A 26,244-nucleotide genomic window follows, 5' to 3' on the forward strand; every position below is an offset into this window, starting at 1 on the left:
GGCAGGGGGAAAACAAGTCAATTTTTATTTAAAGAACACAAAGTCTATTTGGATTTTCTATTAATCTTAAGTTATAAAGCCATTTTCATTTGAAAATACATTGATCTACAATGGGGAAGCAGGGAGTTGTTATCAAAAAGTAATTTTATGTTTATCTTTGAAAACCTCTCTCTGAAATGACTGATCAAATCAGCCAAGTTTACTGATGAGTATTTTTCTGATGTGATGTTTTGGAAACATTTAGCTAACTGGTTTCTTTTCAGCAAGGCTGCATGTTTCCAAAAGTACAGCCGTTCTGCAAAGAGGGCAAGTTCAGAGGCAGGCTCAGCTCCTTTGAACTAGCAGGAACAGCAATTGCTTGAGCTCCAGCAGTGACTAGCATACTCCCACAGCCGTGAGCTGAAGCAAAGCTTGCTGAGATGCACCGTATCTTTAGCGCAACCCTGCTTCTGAGCACACACTGCAGAAATCACCTGCTTATCTTTTGGTTCATTAGGTGTTTGTGCACCCAAAAATAAAACCAACTCTTCTGAAGTCTGAAATGCAGACATCCAGTAAAGCTGACTCACATCAGTACCTTGAATCATTATGTGATGGGGAGTGGTGGTTTGACTAGTCCTAGCAAGAGCATGTAGGCACTGGCTACACTGGTCACATAAAATTACCATCTGGAAGACTACATTAACCCAATGACTTCCAGCCTGTGGGTCCCTTTTGGAAATTTCCAGTCTGAGCTTTTGCTCCAACAGGAATTCTGCAAACAGGCAACGTTAGCAAAAATTCGGGAAGCCAAGCTTTACTCCTAAAACGCTGTGTACATACCTGTCCTGAAGTGTAGAGATACCCCTGTAACACAGAGAGTGCTGGTACCTGCAGATAGTAACAATAAATTTAAGTAATAACAGAAATGTACTTCTTCAGAAGTTCATAAAGATGTCTCTATTTAGAAGGGCTGGATTAGAATTTCTGGCCAGTAAACCTTCCCATAAATACTCTTTTCTGCTGTTTTCAGGGCAAGCATAAAATAATATCTAATTAAACGTCAGTGTCCCACCAGACAAAGGAATTTCAAGCTTTATATCCCCAACAGTCTGATTTTAAGATCTCTATGATGTGACTGTGCCAGTCTACTGACCCTTAATCTTGTTTCCACCAAGGAGGAAGGCAAAAGAAAACAGAGGCAACAGGACAACATTCCTCTGAAGTGTGGGGACATAATTCAGCATTGCTTGCAGGGCTGAGAGATGTGAACAGGTTCTGCTCACACTAATTGTGCAGAGACCAGGGTACCTCTAGCCCTGTACACACATCCAACAATGCCATTACCGCTTTCAGGATCCTCGCCCTCCAGTTCTCCAAAGCCCTCGTGATTTGCACCACACTGCATTTCATCCTTCTTGGCCCAGTATGATGACAGGTAACTCGCTTCCTGTTTGTTCTCGGATGTTGCCACCTCCACAACAGTATTTGTCTGTTTATCAGCCAAGTTAAGGGTAAGCTTTTCAGGGGAGTAATCTGTGATAAGACACATTTCCAAATCCTCATTGTCTTTAGAGATCAGCCTGTAGACTGAAGGAGATGGAGTAATATCTGGAAATGGAGAGAAGAAACATTAGATGAGCGTACACAGTCATAGTTCCTTCAAACTTAAGATAGAGACACTTAGGTATGGAGGTTTTTCCATTATTTCAGTGGGAAGTTGCCTGATCATAGGATCTTTGTCTAGGACATCCTTAGAGAACCAAGGCATTCACAGCCAATGATGCAGGAGCTAAACGAAACTGATGTAGACTTCTGCTGCATAGAAGACACAGAGAGTGGTCAGACAGGATCCCCAGAGCATCTCAAATGATACTCATGCACACCCACATCCTAGGTGTCCATATCTAACCTAGTCATTCCTCTCTGTAACAACTCATTCAACTCTAGTCTGCAGCCTGGTCTTCCGTTTGAATCTTGGCCTGAATGCATTCAGGAATGTGCACAACAGGTGGAGAGAGCACTCTCTTCTTGCTCCACTGCTACGAGATGTAATGTGTCTGGAGATAACTGAGCAGCCCAGGGGCATTCTGCCTTTTCTGCAAAAGTATAGTCGAATCCACCACTGACATTCAAAATCCCACTTCTTTCTACCTGTCCGGAGGGACAATGGATAAACTACCAAGTCTTAAGGGTTTCCACATTTATCACCAGTCTAGCCAATTGTGTTCCTATAGGAGAAAGCTAGGAAAGCCACTGCAAAGTAGGAACACATGATTGCGTTTAGAGAAAGAAAGATGAAACAGATTAATGTTTCATTATGTTCCACCACCTGACAGTGCAGTGTAAGATTTTTTTGCTAAATTTTACCCTGCAGAAAAGGGTTTTGGGGAACTAAAGCCTGCAGATATAAGACACCTGAGGTTTGTTTCTGTGTTCTTGCTTCAAATTCTGCTAGCAAGTCAGTTAGACTAGGATTTTCCACACATATCAAAACACTACTATGGTTAAAATCTTTTTGCACATTTAGCTTTGTAAACTTGTACTCTAAGCGTACATTTCATCTTGTCCAGCTCTTGAAGCCTGATTCTTGGAGAAGGTGCTTTCCTAAATCTTCGTTCATGTGTAAAGTGTTATGGGCAGTGCAGTACTCTAATGATGAACAGAAGAAATATCATTAAAGACATACTGTAGCCAAGATGAAGATTTGGGGCTCTCAGCAACCTTCTGGCTTCATTTTCCATTGGACTTCACAATCACAGGTTTGAACCAGAGCTTCAGTTCACATTTATAAAATGACAAGGTGTTATTGTGTAGAGTTGAGAGTTTAGATTAATATTTGCTTCATCCCTGTTCACACACCACATTGATAAATATTTTAGAAATACTAAAGATAGCATAGCTCCCAGATTAAGAAGTTTTAATTTCTTCCCATGTTGTAAGTTTGGACTAAATCTTTGCTTTTAGAAGATGTCTCAAAATCTTATTCAAGTGCAGGCCCTAGTTCTATCCCTGAGATTTCACCTGTTCAACTCCCAGTTGTTCACCACCTAAGAGAAATAGCCATACTGCTTTATTAGTGTGATCTCAGAAAAAAACTAATTCACAAAGCCTAGTGATTTGTTCTCTGGCCCTTCTCCCAAATTGCAGTTAATCTATCACAGCTTTGTCCTGGCTTTGAAAAACCTGACAGGACTGTTTCCCAGCTGCACAGAATACAGTCTAATATATGTTCTGACTCCCCCAGCCCCACTCCCCACCTCTCATACTGCCAGTTATTGTTTTTTAAATAGAATTCAGTGATTGTTAGGGAGATGAAGACAGGAGCAGATAAAGAGTTTGATGGTAGGTCCCTGTGTAAAATACAGATGAACCAGGGTACATTATTGTCGTGGAGTACATGGATATGAAAGAAAAGAGAAGGAATTGATCGAGCCATTCTGCTTCTTTCTCACAGGCTTTCTGAAGAGCTACATATCTACCTCTCTCCAAATTAGGGTGTTTTTCTCCATTTCACTCTGTGCAATGCTTTTATCTTGAGCAGATAAAAAAATAAGGTCTGTTTTTTGCAGGCAGCTTCAGCAAGCACCTGTTTTGCAAAATAGTAATTTCTCATTCTTGCTTAGAGTGGTTACTGGCTTTGTTCTGGTACTAAAGTCTTTTTCCGATAAAGACTTGGCATATTTGCACACTGTTACGAAAGTCTGCAGATAGCAGTATTGGTAAAAATCAGCTATTATAACCACAGCACTGTCACCTATGTTTCCTGTTATTCTGTTCTAAGGAATTGGTGGATGTGTTGGAGATGCTGTATTGATATTTATGACTTGTATTTGAAGGAAAGATTGAGAAGTAAATAATGATACTCTGAGCTGTCCACCCTGCCTAATTTCATCTTTACTGAAGGATACCTTCCAGCTGGAAGAACTGGAGCTGTTTGAATGCTGTTCCTGGCCAGTCTACAGAGAAAGCCAACTCTAGAGGTTGATTTCAGGGAGAGAGCAGTAGAAGTCTGTTCCAACATCAGGCTGAGATCTATGCCTTTTTTTTCCAAACAAGCTGCAGTAGAAATCCTGAACTGGTTTAACACACAGCTTGTATTATACAGAGATTTATCTCATTCTCCATTCCCTCCAAAAAAAACTCTCTGAATCTCCGGTCATACTGGAATTGGTGTGATAGAGGTCTTTGATCCTCTTACCATTCCTCAGCCTGAGACATTATATTCCACAGCTAGAGTTAACCTGGAGCTATCCCCCAACTCAGAGGAAATATATACACCCTCACACAGTCAGGCTAATCTTGACCCCAGAGGAGCAACTCCCGAGACTTAACAAGCACTTTAGTAATTTTTGCTGGCTGTCCTCCAATGGAGAGTCCAAAAGTTCTACCAGAGGTCCTTTGTGAAATCTGCCAGCCCTGCATGGATGCTAGAAAGTCTACAACAAGACTAGTTGTCCTTATTTCATACCTGAGCCCTACTCTAAACTTCCCCTGCTTGTGTTTGGAGGCACTCAGATAAAAGAAACCAGGTCCTAGTCCAGCATCAGCCAAGTCATCCAAAGTACAAGAACTCCTGTGCAGAGATTCAGTATTTGCAAATGTGAACATGCTGCTTCACTTACAGGGTTCAGGCATAATTCTGGTCTCCACCCCAAAAATGTGTTTGTCATTGCCTCTGTAATTACACATGGAGAAGTTAAACTACCAAAACCATCCAAGGTCTTTCTCGCAAACCTTTAAAGAGGAAGATTTCTAGCTGAACCAAAACTAGAGGTAAATTACTAGAGGGAGAGACACAGTGTGTGAGGAGAAATCATGAGTTCAATGGACTAAACAGTTCTCTAGTACCAAAACAGGATAAATCCTGGGCTTGTGTTCACATTAAGGAAAAGGTTGAGATGAAGTTTTCTTACATTTCATGTTGGGAAGCAATACCCTATTTGTGTTCATGTATAGACTTATTCATGCATCATCTAAACTGCAGGGGAGATTTATAATGATCTCCTCTGCTGCTCCTTTCAACAATGTTAAGAAAAGATTTTGGGGGGTCAGAAGGAGCAATTCTGCTTACCTAATCCACTCTTCAAAGCTCACAGGTGAATAAAATGGCTTAATCCACCTGTGTAACAATTGTCTGGAAAGAAAAAGACTTGAAGTGGCAGCTCATGAACATCTGTCATTTTCACAAAATACTTTTACATACTTTTTCTACCAAAATCAGTGTGGATTTTAATTGCAAGAATCAGTTTTTAACATTATATGCCAGAGATTTAATTTCTAGAAAAATAATTCATAGAGTCATAGAATGGTTTGGGTTGGAAGAGACCTTTAAGGATTGTTTAGTCCAACCCTTAGTTCAAATAGTTTCAACCCTCATTCAAATAATTTCTACTCCCAGAAAAGCAACTTTCTGAATTAGAGATTAACTGGTCATGTAGTGCCAGCCAAAAAAATCCCATATGTTTAATGAGCAAGAAAAAAAACATTCAAAAGAATCAACCTAAAATCGCTTTCTAAAAGCAGGGGGAACAAGGTAATTTTTATGTTGATATCAAAAAGCAGAAGAACTTTTTATCTTACATTTGTTGAATTGCCTCAGTTGTAGATGTCTACTTCACACCAAAAAGATATCCTTTATTGATCAGTCTATTTAATGGGTATATTTAATTAGATAACTTATTTGGGATCATAGATAACCTTGTGCCATTTCCAAAAATTACTCTTCTATCTCCAGTATCCCACACATACCAGTTTGTATCATTGCAAATATGATATAAATATGATATAGCAAATACCATACCTGGGAAATTTCTTCACAATGCAGTGTGAAACTGTGACTTAAACATGAACCCAGAGGTATCTTTGAATTTTTCTTTTTTGCCCTCAATCTAAGGCAAAAATACAGACTCTGGTGTATGTGAAATAAGTTAGCTCTGCCCAGGCTAATATATTCCTTTTTATAATTACTGCACAAACACTATTACTGTCTGACAGGACTCAGAAGTTAATGTTAATGATATGCCAAGATCATTAACCTAAGAAATTGATGATGCCATCTCATTTCCCACTATTCCCAGTCTCTCTGCTCCATCTTCACAAGCATCTTGTTGAGAAATAATCCTGGCTTCATTTTCTTTCAGCCACCACTATTCCCTCCACTCTTCATCTAGAGTTTATGTTCATTCCCCATAAAGTTAGAGCTATTCAGAAACACTAAGCAGTGGACACTGCTCCAGTCTTCATATCTTCATAACCTGTCCTTCTCCAGCTCTTACTCACCTGGGTTGGCTTTAAATCTAGTCCCTCTTCCAAATACAAATTTATTGTATCTTTCAGTTTGAGTTCCCACTCAAGAAGAAGCCTTTGCAATAAATTCCTGCCTACCAGCTGTATATTCCAATAACTCCTCATCTAAAATATGTGGGAAAGCTGTCTACCAGAGGATGACACACAAAGATATTTGAAATTTCATTCCATCTTTTCAGGTTTCTAAAGTACTTTAAAATATATCAGAGGAAAGAGATTTACCATGCATCACTACAAGTTTGGTTGTGATAAATACATTTTTCTAGTTCCTGACTGCTCACACTGTAACATCATTCATTACAAATTAGGAAGGGCACTTTATGTTTGGATTTTAAAACCAAAAAATCATGACATATTCTCTTAGGCTAAGAGTTAGAAAATCCAATGTCTAAGTCATTAGTCAGAATAACCTCCAGACATTGTATAATTACTATTTTAAAGATGCAAAAATCAAGTCTGAAAACCTTAATAGCCAGAAGCTCTATAAAACTGCTAATCTTTTTTATGTAGCATTTGGCCATGTGTGAACTGCTTCCAGCACTCTATGTATGACTGCACTATGCCATAACTATTAAACCTGTGTAAGCATTACCATCTTCTCCAGCTGTTCTTTTCTGCAGAAGGTCACTGCTGCACAATAGCCAAACACTCCCTGCATTCCAAGACAGCATCTCTATCCCAACCAGTTCTTGTCAAGGGAAGTGGAAAAGAAGTTGGAACATGCTTCCATGAAAGTCCCTAGTCCGTCTTACTCAATGAATAAATGACTTGTGAGTCCTGGTGTTAATGTGGAACAGAAGGCTCAAACTTACTTGGGACAACAAGAAGTTGGGTCCCAGTTCCAAATGTGAGTTTCACATATCCCTGATTGGCACACTGGTGTCAACCTCTACAAAAATGTAGGCAGTTTTTCCCAACTCATACTGACAACGAGGTCAACAGACATTCCAGAGCAGGGAATAACTTAAGGGAGCAATGATGAAACACACTTATTTAAGTCACCATCAAAGTACCAATGAAATCTACTAGAAAATTATCAGGATCAGAAACAGGGAGATCAAATTTAAGAAGTTCATTTATTCACTGGTTTCAGTTGTGTATTACACCTTTTGTGGCAGTACTAGAAACAATCTGTGGTTTTGTATCTGTAACAGCACCTAAAATTCCTGTTGAGTGTGCCATGTAGTTAGGACCACTGCCTTTCAGTCCAAGTTTTCTCCTGAATGTTTCTCCATTTACTACTCACCTGGCTTGATCATCAGCAAAGTTCCTTTCCCTAACATCAACTTGTATCCTCCTCCACCCCCGTATTTCTCACAACCCAGGAAATCTTTGCAAGAACCCCTTTGACCTTGGTTATAGTTATCTCCTTACAGATTTCAGTGACACACTGTAACCCGATTGAGATTGTGGAGCTTCACAGGGAGTTTCAGTGGCAATCTGAGCCTTATAATTCTATTACTCAGGATCCACACATCCTCACTTAGATACCTGGTAGCATTTTTGCCTTAGTCATAGTAGTAGTAGTAGGTTTGCTTTGTAGCTGTGACAGCTCAGCAAATCTGGATTCAAGTCCCAGTAACAAACAGAATCCAGTTGCAATATTTGTGAATAATACAGAATCTGTATATCAGACAAACCAGCTAAAAGGAAGTCCAATTCACATTCCAACACTAATATTAAAAATATTAAGATTATACTGTTCCTTGGGATTCTGCTACAAGCAAAGACCAGATAAAATGCTTGTAATCACCATAAGTGGGTATTTTCTGATTATAGCCATTCCTGGATTCCAGTACATTTTCATCTGACATATCATCCATGACTTTGCTTGAGGCCAATGGAAGTGGCATGAATTTACTCTTAGGAGAAAACAAATCCGCATGACTTACTTGACAGAAGAGCAAAACCAGGCTTTGCCTTAGCTCATCACAGGAATGCAATTGATGGAAGAGTACTGAAAGCAGATGCCTGCTTGAACAGCTGCCATGGAGTAAATTCTGGTTAAGGTGAGACCTCAGGCTACTATACCTTTGACAACTGCCATTTCCCAGATCTTGGTATGTATCCACAACAAACTTGAAAAGTAGGCAAAAAATCAGGAAAAATGTACCTGGTGAAAACAGAAGTCTCGTCCCAGATCCAAATGTGAGTTTGTAACTGCTTCCATAGTCACACAATAGCACAGGCCTCTACAATATCCAGAGTGATATTGAATGGAATCTTCAACAATTAAATACTCCAACAAAAGAAATCCTATTTATCTCTATGATTAGACCGATCCCTCTAGCTAGGACTTCTCTTGTGACTGACATTCTATTCATGTGGTGTTTTGCATCTTTCAAACTCCCGAACACCTTAATATTCCCCTCCATCGTGTTTATCCCATTGCTTCCAGAAAGACACCTAAATCACAGGTTCTATTTTTCAGCTCATTCCTTGTTTATTTAGTCTGCCAGTCAGATTCCTCTCACAAAAATTAGTTTATTTACTGTTACTTCACAGCTCACCTAGTGATCGATGGCATAGTACAAACTCCATCATCCCATTCTCTTGGATTTGCCATCTGAATTAGTCAAGAGTGATTCCAGAGCAAATTTACCATTGAGCTTTTAAGTAGAAGGCACACTTTCTGGTATGCAATTTCTTTGTGGCATGGAGACCATTGCTTATTCTGCCATTGAACACTGAGGTTTCAGTATCCATTCGGGAAGCTCTTAGGTTCTACAGTGTGACCAGAGTGAGACTGGAGCAGTTGCATACAGACATGACTATAATGGTAAATTTGGGGACATTTGGGTAAATGAACTCAGGCAGAGCCTTGATTTATAGTTCCTTCAGCTTGCTGATAGCTCCATATAGACTTGAGATTTTTATTTTTCTCAGATGTTTTTGAACAGGGTCAGGAGGGTCATTTGAAATATGAGGAATTTCCTCAGAGGTTTTCAGAATGAATAGCTTCCTTATATTACTGTGGTTTTTAACTTTCAGAATAAAATTATTTTTAAATTATCTTGAAAATCACTACCATTTTAAGAGGTAGAAACATTACTTTTCAAGAGTAAACCCAAAGTATTTCAAAAAATTTATACACTTACAAAAATACATTGGTGTCTCAGGATCTGCCTTACTTTCTTTCCATTTTCCAAAGAGTTTCAGGCAAAAGAAGTGGTGTGAGGGTTTTAGGGCATTTTTTTTTCAGACATTTGTGGCAGTAACCGTCAAAGCACAAATTTTTTCATGCTTTTTTGTTCAGATAAAATTATTTTTTGGTCAGGGTCACCTTTCCATCTTTCCACAAAAGTAATTCAGTAATGAACTTTGTTTCTTGACCTCTTCCCCCTCTGTCTGGGTATCTATTCAACCCCTAGATTTTAAGACTTGTCACTCCAACAATTTCAGAGCTTCACTTCCAATGTGCTCCAAGCTTCACATGAGTGTGGAAGGCCAAGGTAATTTCACACTACTCAACACTAGTTGGCTGTGATTACAAACTTGGTACCATTCACAAGGATAAGCTTGTTTCCTGAGCTTCCAGTATTTATATAACGCTTCACAATATGACAGAAACCCACCCCCTATCATTAGAGCTTTATTGAGGATCTCCAAAGCAAAGACCCAATATGTACTTATATTTTGCATCGACATAAAATTAGGAGTCTTGTTATTTTAAAGTCTTAACATCAACATGCTGGAAAAGTCCTTTTTACCTGGTACAGCTTTATGAGACTAGTCTCACCACTCTGCATTTTGCTGGCTCATGCTGGCTTTCACCATTTTCCTTTGCTTTTCCTCCGCATGAGGATTTTTGATTTAGGGGCTCACTTCCTGTTGACTTTCCAAGAAAAATCCTCTTGCATATATCAATCTTCTGCTATGGCTAGTTCATCAGGAATAGAGAGGGGGAAATATATATGCAGCCATGGAAATCACTTGCTCTTATACCACCTGAAAATTTATAATCCTATTCCTAATCTATTGTGGAGTGACAAGATAGGCAAAATAACCTGCAAAGTGCTTCCAAGAGGAATCACATCTGAGAATTCAGACATACCTGGAGAAACCATAAGTTTGGTTCCAGCTCCATATGTAAGTTTGCCATAACTCACAGTATTACACTGTGACACTATGCTTTGCAAAATGGTGCCCTGGTATGCACATATGCTGGATTAAGACTTGAGAACATGGCAATGGAAGATTCTTATTGGAATAATCTAACCAACGTTATTGGTCACCTCCTCAGCACATATAGTGAAATAAACACTTCCTTCAGTCATATTCCTCTGCCTGCTTAATCATTCCTGACACTCACTAGTCTAGCCACCTGGTTAGTCATCTGTTTATTCTTTCCTCTGTTCCCACATTGTAGCAGCGTCTGTCAGTCAGTGTGTGCATATACAACTTTCCAGACAGTGTTTAGAAGCTTTCTGGCTGTTGAGTCTCACCAGTTTGTGTTACCTTTCTGCTCTGCGCTCTTGCAATGTCCACCATCCTTTGCAGGCTGCACTTTATGTTGTATTAATTAATATTTGCTGGGTTCTACTCTGAGGGGGACTGCCACTGCCAAAAGTGAGCTTGTATTATGCCCCGAAGTATGTACAGTGGTTCAGCACACAATAGAAATCTCCCTTCCATCCTCCCTAGAGCTAAGTCTTCCACAGCAGCTCAGGTTCACCAGTGATACATGTACAGCTACACACACACATAACCAAGCACTCTCTAAGTGCAATATATAGTCAATTTTCCATTATCCAGAGCCACAGAGAACCTCAGTTACCCTGAGTAGCAGAAGATCCTGAACAATACAATTATTGTGAGAAGGGCTGGAAAGAATTAGTACAGAAACATTAGTGCAGAAACATCAGTGCAGAAACATCAAATATGTTTCAAAAACAAAAATCAAAAAATCAAAAACCTGAATTCAGGCCATGCATTCACCAAAGTTTGCATCTGAGCTAGTAAATGGAAAAACAACCACCACAACAGCAACAAAAACCACCAAAAAACCCCACAACCAAAACACAAAAAGAAACTAGTCAAAGCCAAACTTTGGTAATTTAGTCAAGAGTGTCCAAATGTGTCCCGTCAATTTGCACAACTAGCTAGTTTTGCATGATAAAACTGTCTTAGCATGCTGGATGCTCTGTAAACCGAGGCATACATAACTGGAAAAATACATTCATACAAAAATGGAGATCAGGGCACAGTGCATCAAAACCTCACTCACTGGTTACTGTCATGCCCAGAGTCCTTCCTTAAAGTCAACCCATAAAAGACTCCTGTCCCTGAAGAGCTTGTAAATTAAACAGAGAATGGGATCTTAGTTAATTCATTAGTTAATGAGCAAACAAAATCCAAGCACCAGTGACAACTCCCTGTCCTTCTTTCTGCAAAACCTAAACTGCAATTCAGTTTGCTCTCCATCCCAAAGAGAAAATGGGATTTAATTTTTGAAAAAGCTGAGATAACGTCTAAGCCACAGGTGAAGTATTTACAATTCCTTTCACTCTATTCCAATGGGGGAAAAATTGTTTAGGCAGTCCTCTAAGTGCATTTTACTTTTCTTAGCTATTTTTTCTTTTTTGAAAATCAAAAATCTCCTGAAGAGTCTACAATACTAGCTGAAAATTTACTTGAGATTTAATTACTGAAGTAGTGAAAAATTTTACTTGAGGTTTCTGATTCAAATGCTCAGGAAAGTTTCTTGGGTGTGAGTAAATACTCAAAATATTCAAAGGAGGAAAGAATTAATTTATTTTTAATTTCCTTCAGTGTTGTTGCATTGTATATCTCCAAATCTAAGCAGCTATTGGGACCAGCAGTTAGGGACCAATTTTCTTATTCATAATTTTATTCTAAATGAAGGGAAGAAATAGACTGCAGAGTTTTCTGTGACTATTTTTCAAACCTGAGTGTACTTAAGCTATAGTTAGGCATTCACCAATTTGCAAAGTGCACATACCTGGAGAAAGAAGAAGGTTATTTCCTACTCCAAACATAAGTTTTTTAAAACTTCTAGAAGGGAAACCATGACACAGAGTTTACTTAGACAATGGTGCAAGCACAAAACTACTCACAGTGGGAAAATAAGTTGCATGCACCTACAGAAGTTGCCAGTTTTCAATTGTTCTCTCACAGGAAAGCTCTGCAGTGTGTGACATTTCTATCATTGCTCTGTGGACCATCTTCCCTGCTCTTCAATATCCAACAGATACTATAGTAACCAAGAGATCACTGTTACTACTTTTTGGCAATAGCCTGCTTCTGAGCTGCATTTCATTACTCTCTTAGCACCTTGGCTTTGGGAGGATTGAATTTTTCCACTGAACAACTCAATGTCCCAAATCTCAGAAATCTTACTTGGTTTTACCACGAGCCTGGTTCCAGGTCCAAACGTACGTTGATAGTTATTCATAGACACTGTGTTGTTTGCCATAGCAAAAATCTTTGTAGACTCTCATCCACCCTGATTCACCCAAATAACTTTCCTCAAGGAAATCCTTCAATTTCTCCACACACACGCTTGCAATGTATTACAACTTACCACCATGTCCATTGCTTATTCTTCTTCCTCCCCACACTACAGTCTCATTAATACCATAAGGAAGAGCCGCAAAGCAATTCCCTTTCCACCTCCATCCTTGATAAATCCAAACCGGCACCATTCACTAAAGACCATTAGACTTTTTTTCATATATTTGTTCTTGTATTTCACTTACTTGTTTTCACTGTTCACTTGCTTCCTTTCCCCTGGAAGGATGCTTTTCTGGTGCACATTGGTGAAATAAGAAGTTCACCCCTTCTTTCCAGGGAATACTAAAACCATCCCAATTTGCTGCACAAAGCCACTACACTGTTATTCTTGAAGCTAGAGTATAGTATCATCTATATTGAGTCCACCTTGGCTCAGAGAAGAGACAGCTCACCTGGGACAATGAGAAGTTTCGTTCCACTTCCCCATGTAAGTTTTCCCCATCCTCCAGTACTAGCACTGTGTGACAGGTCATTACAAAATGAGTCTCTTCATTCAGCCACCTCAGTGTGTGTTGGAGGGCTTGGATATATTCAGTCATGGATCTGCCTCTCAGAGAAGCTGTATTTAGCTTCTAAACCCATACAGATTTCCACAGACCTCCTCTAGCCTCTCTCTGACAAATACCTTTTTCTGTGTCCAAATGTATGGAAATAACTATATTTGATTACAGTCACCTCAGGTATCAAAGACTGGAATAACCTACTCCTTAGTTAGCAGGAAACACTTTATGATCCCTGCCCGAAAGCCTTGTTGTGCTGGAATGGCGAAGAGGGATGGGAATAACAACATAAGTACGGTCTAAGGTGAGAGTAATTGATGAAGTCCACCTTCCTATCAGTCCAGATTTCCATCTACAGGTGGACTTTTTACAGTGCAAGAAGTATTACAATATTTAAATCAGTAATATGCATTACAACTAGACAATTACTTTTCTTGCCAGGTCACAGCACACCTTACGACATAATAGTCGGGCAACATTGCAACACACAGGCATTAACCCACTTACTTGGCCAGACAGTGACGTTATTCCCTGAGCCAAAGCTGAACTTGAGGCTGCTGTCACAAGAGCAGAGCACTTTACAGAAATCCAGAGGTTAGCTCCCAGCTGGTGAAACCTCCACCAGTCGGGCTGTACCGGCAGAGCCTCTACATACACCCTGGGCAAGCGGGATGCTCACACTAAAGTAAAAACCTGCTGCATTTCTGTAGAGTGGGTCAGTGGTGGGTAATTTCACTTGCTTGTCTTTTTTGAGGGTCCTTCCACTTCTGGCTGTGTGCTCATTTTGTCATTTTGTATGAAGCGGCACATTCCCTTAAAGCAAAGTCCATCACTAGATATGGTCACACATAAATGACCAAACACCCAGCCACACTTCTGCTCTCAACCATCCCAAGAAAGGCCTTGCAGAAAACAGAAAGCATAGGAGCAGTGTTGGACTTACATGGCCGAACAGTGAGTCTTGTTCCAGAGCCGAAGTCAGGTGTATACGCACCATCTCCCAAATTCACACAGCATTTCCTCTCTCAAGAAAAACCTTCCCCACCACTTGGACAAGCTGGGCACCCACAGCCCGACTAGGCAGTGCTGAATGTCACTTGTCATCTGCTTCATTCTGAAGACCCCTCTGATCTGTCTGTGGGATCGAGAACACTGTTGGACCTATGGATACAAACCGTGTTTGGGAGGACTGTTGCTTCTGCCCTGGGCCACACAAGTGGGGATTTCATGCAAGTTCACCATCTCAGAGACTCCCTTTCACGGTCTGCCTTGAATGAAATAGTGCCTATGTTCTCCTTCCCCTAAAGGTGGCCTAGATACAAGTCCGTCTACAAGGCACTATGGTGAACACTCAAGGACTTTTGACAAAAGACACACAGGAAAACTGCACACTCACCAGGTTGGACAGACAGTCTGGTCCCTGACCCAAATGCCAGCTTGTAGCTGTAGCCATAATCACACAGCATTTCCTTCCATAACAAAAAGCCCAGCAAGCCACTTCAGAAGTGGCGCCTTTCTCCAAGACTTTTCTCAGCCGTGCCAAGGCTAGGAGGGGCAGCAGAAGGGTGACACGAGGCAGGAGGATCCCAAGGCAGAAGCAGGGATTGACAGTCTGCCTGTGTGGGATGAGGCCAGGGCTGGGACCACAACTAAGGGGAATCCCCCAAGCCTCCTCTTCTTCCTGTCCCTACAGTGCCTCCACTCTGTCCCCTGTGTTGCTGTTAGAGTGGGAGAACTCTGCCAAGGTGAGAGAAAACTAGTCTGATGGTGCATGTTCCCTGGAGCTTAGAGAGTTTTAAAAGCATCAGGCAAGCACTTACTGGTTACCACAAGGAGCCTCGTCCCACTCTCAAAGGTGCCTTTGTGGTAAGCACTGTCGCTCACACACTGCTTCCCACTGCAACACAAAGCCTGTTGGGACATGGTGACATAGGAGAGCCAAAGGACTATTGGAACAACTTCTGTATGGATGGGACTAGGTCTCCAATGTTGTCTGGGGTGTTAGTTCTCTATGACACACACATCCATCTGTGCTCAGGATGCAGGGAGGAATGGAAACAGGCATGTGAAGAAGGCAACAGGACATGCAGGAAAACAAAGTCCAAGGGACACCTAGAGAATTGTGGTTCCCAAAATTGTTCCCCTCAAAACAACTAAGAGCGAGGCAAAAATGAAACAATTCCAGTTTCCAGGACAAGTTTCTGCTTACCTGGTATCACTGAAAGCAATGTTCCCTTACCAAAAGTGACTTTGCCTGCAACATTCACACCCTGACACATTTCATTACAAAAATGTCTCGGTCAGCCCTGCACATGATCTCAAACACAAAGTGCCTGCATTCAGGGCACAGCAAAGCTGCCTGACACAACAGGCTCAAGTTCAGTGTCATTACCTGGAACAAGGGAAAGTCTATTCCCCAGCTCACTTGCACTTTTAAGAAAAGCATTTCCCTTTGCCTTTCCTAATTTTTAAGACCCATGAGTGACAACTCCCACCCATGGTAATGCTTGCACAGAATCAAGGGGACCATGCATCTGAAAAGTGGAACCCATGGAAATTCATCAGGTTTAGGTGTCAGTGGGTTTCAAAGGCTGCTGTGAGATGACCGGTCAGTGACCATCAAATTGTGTACACTTCTTCCACATCAAGCCTAGATCCACTTGCTGAGGAAGAGAAGAGTACATTGGGAAAGAAGCGCTCACCTCAGGAGAGCCTGCATGCAGAGGATGTCTGCTGCAATCAGATAAAGGTAAGTGCTCAGGGAGGTGGAAAGGGAGGTTTTGTATAACAGAGCACAAGACATACCCCCAGCTGGGCAGCAGTTGTACTCACTGGGCTTCACAACCAGGCGTGTCCCTGTCCCCAGCATTATTTTGTAGTTCCCTGTGTTCACACTGTCCTTCACACCCCAGCAAAAAACATAACTCTCATCCCATTTACTCTGCAACTGATGTCTAGGAAATCAGCTCCTTCCCATTAACACCAGGTATTTGAAGCCAGAAATAACTGTAGCCTTGATAAGAAATCTCTTGGGAATCTCATCTACAGGAGGGATGACAACTGGGATTCTGGTGCAAGCAAGAGCATTAATTCAGCCATTCTCCAGCAGAGCAAAAGACAACCCAGGGCCATGCTAGACAAGAGCCATCAGCAACCCACCCCACTTTTGACAGATGTGGATGGCCATGGCATGAGATGTCTATCCCTGAGAAAGAGGGTTCAAGGAAGCAGACCTCAGTCTGCTTATGTGGAAGGCAGAGAGCAGGAGCTAGCAGGAGTAAGCAGGAGCAGTAAATTCACAGTCTTGTTGAATCAAGGTCTCTGCTGCTGCAAGAAAAAACAGAGTGAAAAACCCCACAGATTGAACCAGTCTCCCTCCACTTCAGTTGCGCTAGTTTGTGACCACAGATTTCTGTTCACAACTTCCCTTCCAGCCCTAGATCAGCCTAGAAACTTTTCTAAGCACATCATCTTTCAGCAGCGATCACTCACTTGTGTGGGGTTTTCATGAAAATTCACCATCTCAGAGACTCCGCTGATGGCTTACACTGTCTGCATTAAATGAAACTATGCAAATGAACCCTTAATATTGAAGTTGCTTAAGATCCTTATTAGAAGAAAAATGAGTCTATTGACTTTGCAGTTAGACGTGGCACAACAGGTCCTGCAAAGACATTTGCAGATGTGATCCCTGCCCCAAAGCCTTGTTGTGCTGGAATGGCAAAAAGGGAGGGGAATAACAACATGAATATGGTCTAGGGTCAGAATAACTGATGAATTCCAACTTTCAATTGGTCCAAATTTCCATATACAGGTGGGTTTTTTTCCAGTTTCCACAATACACCAGATGGGCAGACAATCCAAGAACTATTACAGTAATTTAAATCAGTACTATAAATTTTAACTAGCCAATTTATTACCAAGTCATGTGCTAAAAACCTCTCTGTGGTTCAAATCTATACCCACAATAAATGAGGTAAATACATATAAACACGTTTCTTACTTGATTTCACAAGAAGCTTTGTCCCTTTTCCAAACAAGACTTTATACACGCTGTTCACACAGTGAGAAACAAGCCAACAAAAACCATCCTTGAAACCATCACTTACACGTCCATGAATACAGGATGTCTGATCCAATCACTGAAAATTTAACAAAAAATACAGCGCTTCCTTCATGGAAAGATGGGGCTATGGGAATTTAAACACCTAATCCAGCTTCTACTCCTCCATGAGACGCTCTGCAGTCTTGGATTTTCAAAAGCAGATAAGAGGAGCAAGACAGTGTTTCAATCTATGTAGAAGTTATTACACCACAGCACAGCTCTCATGTAATAATGACCTAAGGTCATTGAAGGGTTAAAAAAAAAAGAAAAAAAAGGTAAATTACCTTGTTTTTAAAGCAAGGAAACTGTATTCAGTTTCCTTTAGGTTTGCTCAATCATTTGCATACATTTAAAGCATAGAGTTTCCAGAAAGTTTTCCAACACACACATACTCTACTCTAGAGATTTCATCCCTTTTTAAATGTCTTTAGCTAAAATTATTTTTTATTTGAATGTCCAAGTCTAAACTTCTTGTCCTTGATCCTTTCAGCTTGCTACTGCATATCATGTAAATAAAATTCTTTTATGTCCATTTTTTTCAATACAATTAAGACATTTTATCAAATCAGCTTTTGCATTCATGAAGACTGATATATGGACCTACCTCCTTCTTACTCCATCCTATCATTCCCCACCCCATGTTTGAATAATTTATCTGTTCTGCATCTGTAAATTTATGCTGATCACCCACAAAATTCAGCAATAATTTGGCAGCTTTCTTTGGACTTGTTTTTAAACAGACATTTTGACTTTTCCCAATTGAATGGGTTACACAGCAATGTAGGTGCAATTCAGAATAAAATGAAAATGAAACTACTTAATTCGTTGCCGAATTATAGCATTTCCTGGCAATTCCAGACTTATATACGGTCAAATTAAAGGTTTACGTCTACTTACTATATCAACTTTCAGTTTAGCTCCACAAAGAACAGCTTGGCACCAGAACCTTGCACATCACACAGTAACTGACCACGTTACCAAAATATCCTGCTTGAATAACCTGGGAGATATTGCTTACACAAAATGTGGGCAAAATAAAATATTTGAGGACAGGGTGATTGCTGGCTAGATTAGGATGGTGGAAAGTAATACTGGTCTTTTAAATCTGTGGTTTTTTCTACTTTCCCCTACTCATAAGAAAACAGACCCTTGAATTTTCTCCAGGTTGATCAGTAGCAGACCTCTTGAAAACAGAAACTAAAAGTACTTTGATAATAAAACATGAAAAGGATGTTGATCCACATCTAAGTTTTACAGGACCATTAGGTTTACCAGAATATGTTTGGATATATGAAGAATATAGATTAAGCTTAAAGATGGAACTCACTGTCATATGTTTTATATATCATGACAAAGAGCATTTTATAGACCAAGCAGAAACTATCTGCATCCCTACCCTTGAATTTGGTAGCGCATTTTGTCCTTCAGGGTCATTCATGACCCTCTTGCCCAAAAGACAGCATTGTGTACTTACAGGGTAGTACTGACACCCTTGTTCCAGTCCCAAAGAGAACTTTCCTTCCAGCATCATACACCCACTGCAACAAACCCTGTCAAAATCTCACTGAGCACAGATGCAGTCGTCTCCTTCACAACTCCTGAGATTCATCCACAGAGAGCGAGGAAAGACTCCCCTCAATCCCAGACTGTTTAAGCTCTGGTTAAATGTATTTTGCCCCTGAGATGCTCCTACTTTTACCCTGAGACCTAAGCGTGCTGCACCACCTGCCTTCAGCTCTGTCCTACACCAGTACCACAATGGTACCTCAGAAAAAGTGTACTCAAGCAGTCAGTCAAATCATCTGGAGACTGAGGATACTTACACACTGAAGGGCTTGGCTACCAGCTTTGTTTAGGTGCCTTATAGGCTCCTGGAATGTTGTTGTGGAGTTGGGGCCATCGGACATTTCCAAACCCTTTGGCATTCTCAGACATGTTGGTCAATAGAGCTGAGTGTCCAGCTCTGTACTACAGATGTTGACTATCAATCACACCTATCATAAATATACCATGCTACTCACCAGGTCTCACAGATAAAATAGTCTCCCTGCCAAACATCACCTTCCCCGCACCAGTATCTCAGACACTCCTCTGATGGCTTACATCATCTGCATTAAATGAAAGACCGCCTATGTTCTCCTTCCCATCTGTAATGTTGCCCAGATACAACAATTCAGTCTACAGGGCACTACGGTGGACACTCAGGACTTTTGGCAAAGGACAGACAGGAAAGCTGCACACTCACCAGGCTGGACAGACAGTCTGGTCCCTGACCCAAATGCCAGCTTGTAATAGTTGGAGCTATAATCACACAGCATTTCCTTCCATAACAAAAAGTCCAGCAAGCTACTTCAGAAGCAGCACCTCTCCCCAGACTTTTGCCCAGCCGTGCCAAGGCTAGGAGAGACAGCAGAAGGGTGACAGTGCTTACCACTGCAGCACAAACCTCACTGGGATGCAGTGCTGTAGGAGAGCCTCCCCATGGGGTAGCAGGTGTGTGTCCACTTTTGTCCGTCCCAGCCAAACTGAGAGCAAGAGAGGTGATTTTGGATGAAGTGAACACATTCCCTTAAAGTAAGTTCATCACTAGATATGGTCACACATAAATGACCAAACACCCAGCCACACTTCTGCTCTCAACCATCCCAAGAAAGGCCTTGCAGAAAACAGAAAGCATAGGAGCAGTGTTGGACTTACATGGCCGAACAGTGAGTCTTGTTCCAGAGCCGAAGTCAGGTGTATACGCACCATCTCCCAAATTCACACAGCATTTCCTCTCTCAAGAAAAACCTTCCCCACCACTTGGACAAGCTGGGCACCCACAGCCCGACTAGGCAGTGCTGAATGTCACTTGTCATCTGCTTCATTCTGAAGTGAAGACCCCTCTGATCTGTCTGTGGGATCAAGAACACTGTTGGACCTATGGATACAAACCATGTTTGGGAGGACTGTTGCTTCTGCCCTTGGCCACAGCCTGTCCTGCAGGAGAGCAGGCAGCATGTAACCTACAGCTGAAGAGCCACAAGCCCAGGAAGAGAGATGCTGGAAAGCTCACGGGGCAATGGGTAGCTTTGCCACACATGGAAAGAGACTATAAGAAGGTGGTGGCACTTACTAGGCAAAACCTGAAGTTGTGTCCTTTTGCCAAGTGTGAGCTTGTTGTAGTTCACACAGTGGTTTTCACCTGAACAAGAACACAAGCTCATCCACATCCTTAGAGAGGAAGGCAACCCATGCTCACATGGCTGTGGCACAAAATGTCTGTCCCTGAGCAAATGAGTTCAGGACCCCACACTGCTTATCTGAAAGGAAGAAAGTGGACTACTGACAGAGTTGAATAATTCAGGGCATACCTTAGTAGACCTTTCTTCAACTCACACAATATATGACTAGTATGATTTTTTTGTATTTTTCTTACACAATATTGAGCAGGAAATTATTTAAAACTTACTTGGCTTTACCCTTAGCTGCACTCTGCTTCCAAAGGTGAATTTGTTTTCATAGCTATTCATACAGAATTTTTCTTCAAAACAAAAACCCTATTTTCTCCTCCAGTAGCTTATTAGTTCCTGCTTGGCATTTCTTTTAACTAGCCTACTCAACTAAATTCCTTGTCAATTTTAACTTAGATTTCCTTTAAAAATTTTCCTAGTTGATGGTCTCTTTCAGTTTTGACAGAGATGACTACAAGTTTTGTTCTTCATTCATTGGAAGAAATGCTACAAGGATTAACAGCACAATTCCACTTTCAGCATTAGATCAACATTAAAAGCAGAGATCTCCCGCTGGACCTTCCTGCCACATAGTGCAAATCTTCAAAATACCTTTCTTGATTCACCAAACAAACAATGCTACTTGTTCAGTTCTCTTTCAAGACAGCCCAGCTTTTTTTGTCAAGGGGTGAAAACTGAATGGAAACCTGTCTGTAGCCAGAAGCAGGAGCAGCAGAGCAAAAGGTAAGACAGTTTTCCCAACAGACACAAGAACTGCAGCTTCTGAGAATTAATGAGGACAAGTTCTGGGCAATGGAAACAAAAGGACAGTGAGTGTCCCTGCAGGTCTGGGAGATTTCTGGGAAAATGTAGTAGTGAGGAAAATGGGTATTTGAGGTAGGACTCCTCTCTCCAGGTGTAGAAAGATAGAACTGAGTGATTTTCTTAATCTTTTTGGAGAAAAAGAAACATCGAGCATACAGTCCATTCAGATGGATGCTCTACCTCTGTCCTCTCGTGAGGACAACTGACATCAGTAGAGGCTACCCAGAAAATTGTACTTACAGTCATTGTTCCAGAACCTGCATTAAACTAATTTTGAACATTCACAAATTTTATAGCTCTCAGACATGCATACAGAATCACAGAATCATTAAGTTTGGAAAAGACCTTTAAGGTCATCAAGTCCAATGATCAACCCAATGCCACCATGTCCCCTAAACCATGTCCTCAAGTGCCATGTCCACATGGTTTTTTGAACACTTCCAGTGATGGTGACTCCACCACCTCCCTGGGCAGCCTGTTCCAATGTTTGACCACTCTCTCAGTAAAGAAATTTTTCCTAATATCCAACCTAAACCTCCCCTCGTGCAACTTGAGACCATTTTCCCACCAGGCAGCTCTCTAGCCACTCCTCCCCAAGCCTGTAGAATTGCATGGGGTTGTTGTGACCCAAGTGCAGGACCCGGCACTTGACCTTATTAAATCTCATACAATTGCCCTTGGCCCATCAATCCAGCCTGTCCAGATCCCTCTGCAAAGCCCTCTTAGCCTTGAGCAGATCAACACTCCACCCTAACTTGGTGTCATCTGCAAACTTACTGAGGGAGCACTCGGTCCCCTCATCCAGATTATCAATAAAGTTATTGAACAAGACCAGCCCCAGAACTGAGCCCTGGGGAACACCGCTTGTGACCGGCCGCCAGCTGGATTTAATTCCGTTCACCACAGCACTCTGGGCTCAGCTGTCTAGCCAGTTCTTTACCAAGCAAAGAGTACACATGTCTAAGCCACCACTTTCTCCAGGAGAATGCTGTGGGAGATGCTGTCAAAGGCTTTACTAAAGTCCAGGTAGACAACATCCACAGCCTTTCCCTCATCCACTAGGCAGGTCACCTGGTCATAGAAGGAGATCAGGTTGGTCAAGCAGGACCTGCCTTTCAGGAACCCATGCTGGCTGGGCATGATCCCTTGGTTGTCCTGCACATGCCCTGTGAGCGCCCTGGAGATGAACCTCTCCATAATCTTCTCAGGTACGAGGTCAGGCTGACAGGCCTATAGTTCCCAGGATCCTCCTTCCGGCCCTTCTTGTAGACGGGTGTCACATTGGCAAGCCTCCAGTTGTCTGGGTCCTCCCCTGTTAACCAAGACTGTTAATAAATGATGCAGAGTGGCTTGGCAAGCTCCTCCGCCAGCTCTCTCAGTACTCTTGGGTGGATCCCATCAGGCCCCATCGACTTGTGAGTGTCCAGGTGGCTTAACAGGTCCTTAACTGCGTCCTCCTGGATTATGGGCAGGTTATTGTGCTCTCCAGCTCCATCTTCCAGCTCAGGGGGCTGAATACCCTGCGGATACCTGGACTGGCTATTAAAGACTGAGGCATTAAGTACCTCAGCCTTTTCCTCATCTTTGGTGACAATGTTGCCCCCCACAGCCAATAAGTGATGTAGGTTCTCCTTGGCTCTCTTTTTGTTGGTAATATATTTGTAAAAACATTTTTTGCTATCCCTTATGACCGCAGCCTTTAAGATTTCCTTCTTGAAGAATGTCCAGCCTTCCTTGACCCTTTTGTCCTTCAGGACTGTCTCCCAAGGGACTCTCTCAACAGTGACCTGAACAGGCCAAAATCTGCCCTCCATGAGTCCATGGTAGTGGTTTTGCTGACCCCTCTCTTTACTCAGAATTGAGAATTCTATCATGTCAAGGTCGCTAAGCCCAAGACGTCCTCCAACCATCACATCTCCCACCAGTCCTTCTCTGTTCCTAAACAGCAGGTCAAGCAAGGCACCTCCCCTGGTGGGCTCACTTACCAGCTGTGTCAGGAGGTTATCCTCCACACACTGCAGGAACCTCCTAGACTGTTTCTTCTCTGCCATATTACACTTCCAGCAGATCTCCGGTAGATTGAAGTCCCCCACAAGAACAAGGGCCAGCAAATGCGATACTTCTGCCAGTCGCTTATAGAATGTCTCATCTGTCTCTCCCTCCTGGCTTGGTGGTCTGTAACAGACTCCCAGGAGGACATCTGCCTTATTTGCTTTTCCCCTCATCCTTACCCATAAGCACTGTACTTGATCATCACAGTCAGTGAGTTCTATACAATCAAAACACTCCCTAACATACAGAGCCACCCCACCACCTCTCCTTCCTTGCCTATCCCTTTGGAAGAGCTTATAGCCATCCTGTGCAGCCCTCCAGCCACGAGAGCCATCGCACCATGTTTCTGTGATGGGGATACATGAGAGTCCAGTCCTCCAAATACGTATTTAGCTTTATAATGATTTTTTTCCCCTGATGCAAGGTCAACCTTGACCTTCAAATGCCCACAGAGGGAAAGAACAATGAAATTTTAATGGCTATTTCACAGAAAGGGGAATTAGGCTTTCCTATCCTTATTCCTTCAGGGTTTCTACCTACCTGGTTTCATCATCAATTTTGTCCCACTTCCAAAGGTGACTTTCCAGTTGGATGCTGAATTCACACAGTGACACATCCACTAACAAAAACCACACACAACTTTTAGTCTAGACAAGTACACGCATTTTTCAAAAGAGATCAAGGGGGAAAACAGATGTCACCCTTGTCACATACCTTTGACTCCAAATGCAACATCAGATGTTGCATGCCTCTGATCTTTCCATAGAAATGCAAATAGAAACAATTTTGAAATGTGTGAAATAGAAAATCAAGCCCATTACCCTGTTAACATAACACAGTTGAAGCTCCTTGGATAGTTTTTAAATTGAACAATTTTTGCTGTAGTTAGGAGCAGGAGAATCTCAGCCTTGCATTTATAATGCATGGCAACTATTTGTTTTAAGATGTACCTGATTTTGTAATTAGTTTTGTGCCTCTCCCAAAGGTGAATTTCCAGGAAGACTGTTGTCCCACAGTAGTAAGCCTCTATACAAGAACTGTAAAGGAGAAAAGCCTCAGCCTTTAAAAGCCAAATCACACTGTTAGGCATATTGAAGTGGGATGAAATTTCCACCATTTTTCTAAACAACTAACATAGCTGTTTCTAAAATTTTTCGTTGTCTAAAGAAGGATTTTAAACAGATCAGCCAGCTAGTCAATCTCAGAAGCTAAGCAAAGGACCAGACCCGTAAGAGAAAGAAGCCAAGAAAAAATAAACAGAAATCCCAGAGAAAACCAATTTAAGATCCTATTTTTTCTTGTTTATTCATTTGGCAATGAACCCAGTAAGGGATCCAAACCTAAGTCCCACAAGCTAATTTCGCCTAGTCTCTTGAGCAAACAAAGGTTATTCATGAACAGTAATCTCAAATCTATTTCCTGTAGGATTCATTCTGACTAACACGGTGCTTGCACAACGCAAAGGTCTTTCAGTGATTTTAGCAGAACAATAGCAATTCCTGACCTGTTCCACTCACATCAACGTGACAAAGAAGTTAAAATCAAATTCTTTCCAATGTGCTCTTCTTCCCCATGCCATCTTTCCTTTGTATTTTAAAGTTCTTCTCTCTGTATTTTAAGGAATATCTGGACAAAAGACATAAAGTCTTTTCTGTCTTTCCTAACCATATTGGTGACGAGATACGTACTGGGCTTTATTAGCAGCCTGGTTCTCCTTCCAAAGAAAAGTCTGGCTGCATTTTCTGAATACACAGTCAAAAGCTCCCTTACAAAAAAAAAAACCCAAAAAACCAAATTCTTCTGCGAATTTCAGGTTCCATGCCAGGAGGCTCTAGTCATTGAAATAAAACTATATGTGCAAAATGCCTGTTAGATATCTCTTCAAAATGAAGGCTGGATTGTCTCTTCTCTATCTCCTAGCAGGTTTCATGTCAATACTTCTTACAGGTCAAGAAAGATGAAGTGTCCTGAACATGGGATGCTTTGGCATAGCCAGGAATAAACTAAGACTGTCTCTACAGAAATCATACAGTTAACATTTATTTTCAAAGCTGTGCCTTGGTAAAGAGAGAGAAACATTACCAGAAGCACTTTACTCTCCGGTTCTGAACAGTTTCTCAGGGGAAGATGTAACTGAGCAGTCAGAATGTCTGTCTAGGGCACTTGGTCCAGTATTTCATAGGAGCAGAACTTCGACAGGCTCTTCTATCTCTGTTAATGCATATTAAATAACTTCTTTTTTTCACAGGGCAGAGACTTCCTGATTCTCTGAAGAGCCATCTTCTTCTCTCTCTTTCTTGCTTATGTAATTCCACACATGGGTAGCCCTTGGGGTACTCTTCAGAAGGGATAGATGTGAAAAACACAAGGAAAATCCATTCTTTTATGCTGTCTGCAATGTCTCTTTCTACCAAGGAATACCATGAAGCTCAAACAGCTTGAGAACTGAGACAGTTCTGCCATTTAGGGTAAAATTTGTCACAGCACTCTAGCACTACATGCTGATTTACGCTGTTTTCATTTTGCTGGGAATGTAGTCCTTGCTTCCTTTGTGTGTGTAGAAACTTTCCACTGTAATTACTGTAAGCACTCCTCTCATAACAGCTACTCTCCATAAGGTATTACTATCAGTCTTACAAAAAAACACAGACTTTTTCTTGCTGCTATCTTTACACTAAATGTTCCAGCCACACTATCGTTTCAGCCCTAGATACAGTAGATATGGAAG

At 41.5% G+C, this 26,244-nt stretch overlaps 1 protein-coding gene across 1 annotated transcript in view; it reads right to left on the reverse strand.

Annotated features, from left to right (window-relative positions):
* Positions 1-26,244, reverse strand: part of LOC309413389 (T cell receptor alpha chain MC.7.G5-like) — a gene marked incomplete at both ends in the record, with an annotated part of 252,930 nt that overhangs the window by 4,295 nt on the left and 222,391 nt on the right. The window contains 3 exons of the mRNA XM_082010509.1: positions 823-870; positions 1,327-1,590; positions 24,057-24,120. Of these exons, the coding sequence (XP_081866635.1) occupies positions 823-870; positions 1,327-1,590; positions 24,057-24,120 (376 nt within the window). The remainder of the gene's footprint in view (positions 1-822; positions 871-1,326; positions 1,591-24,056; positions 24,121-26,244) is intronic.

Source organism: Phaethon aethereus (assembly GCF_964289735.1).
Source record: "Phaethon aethereus genome assembly, chromosome: 25".
Classification (NCBI taxonomy): Eukaryota; Metazoa; Chordata; class Aves; order Phaethontiformes; family Phaethontidae; genus Phaethon; species Phaethon aethereus.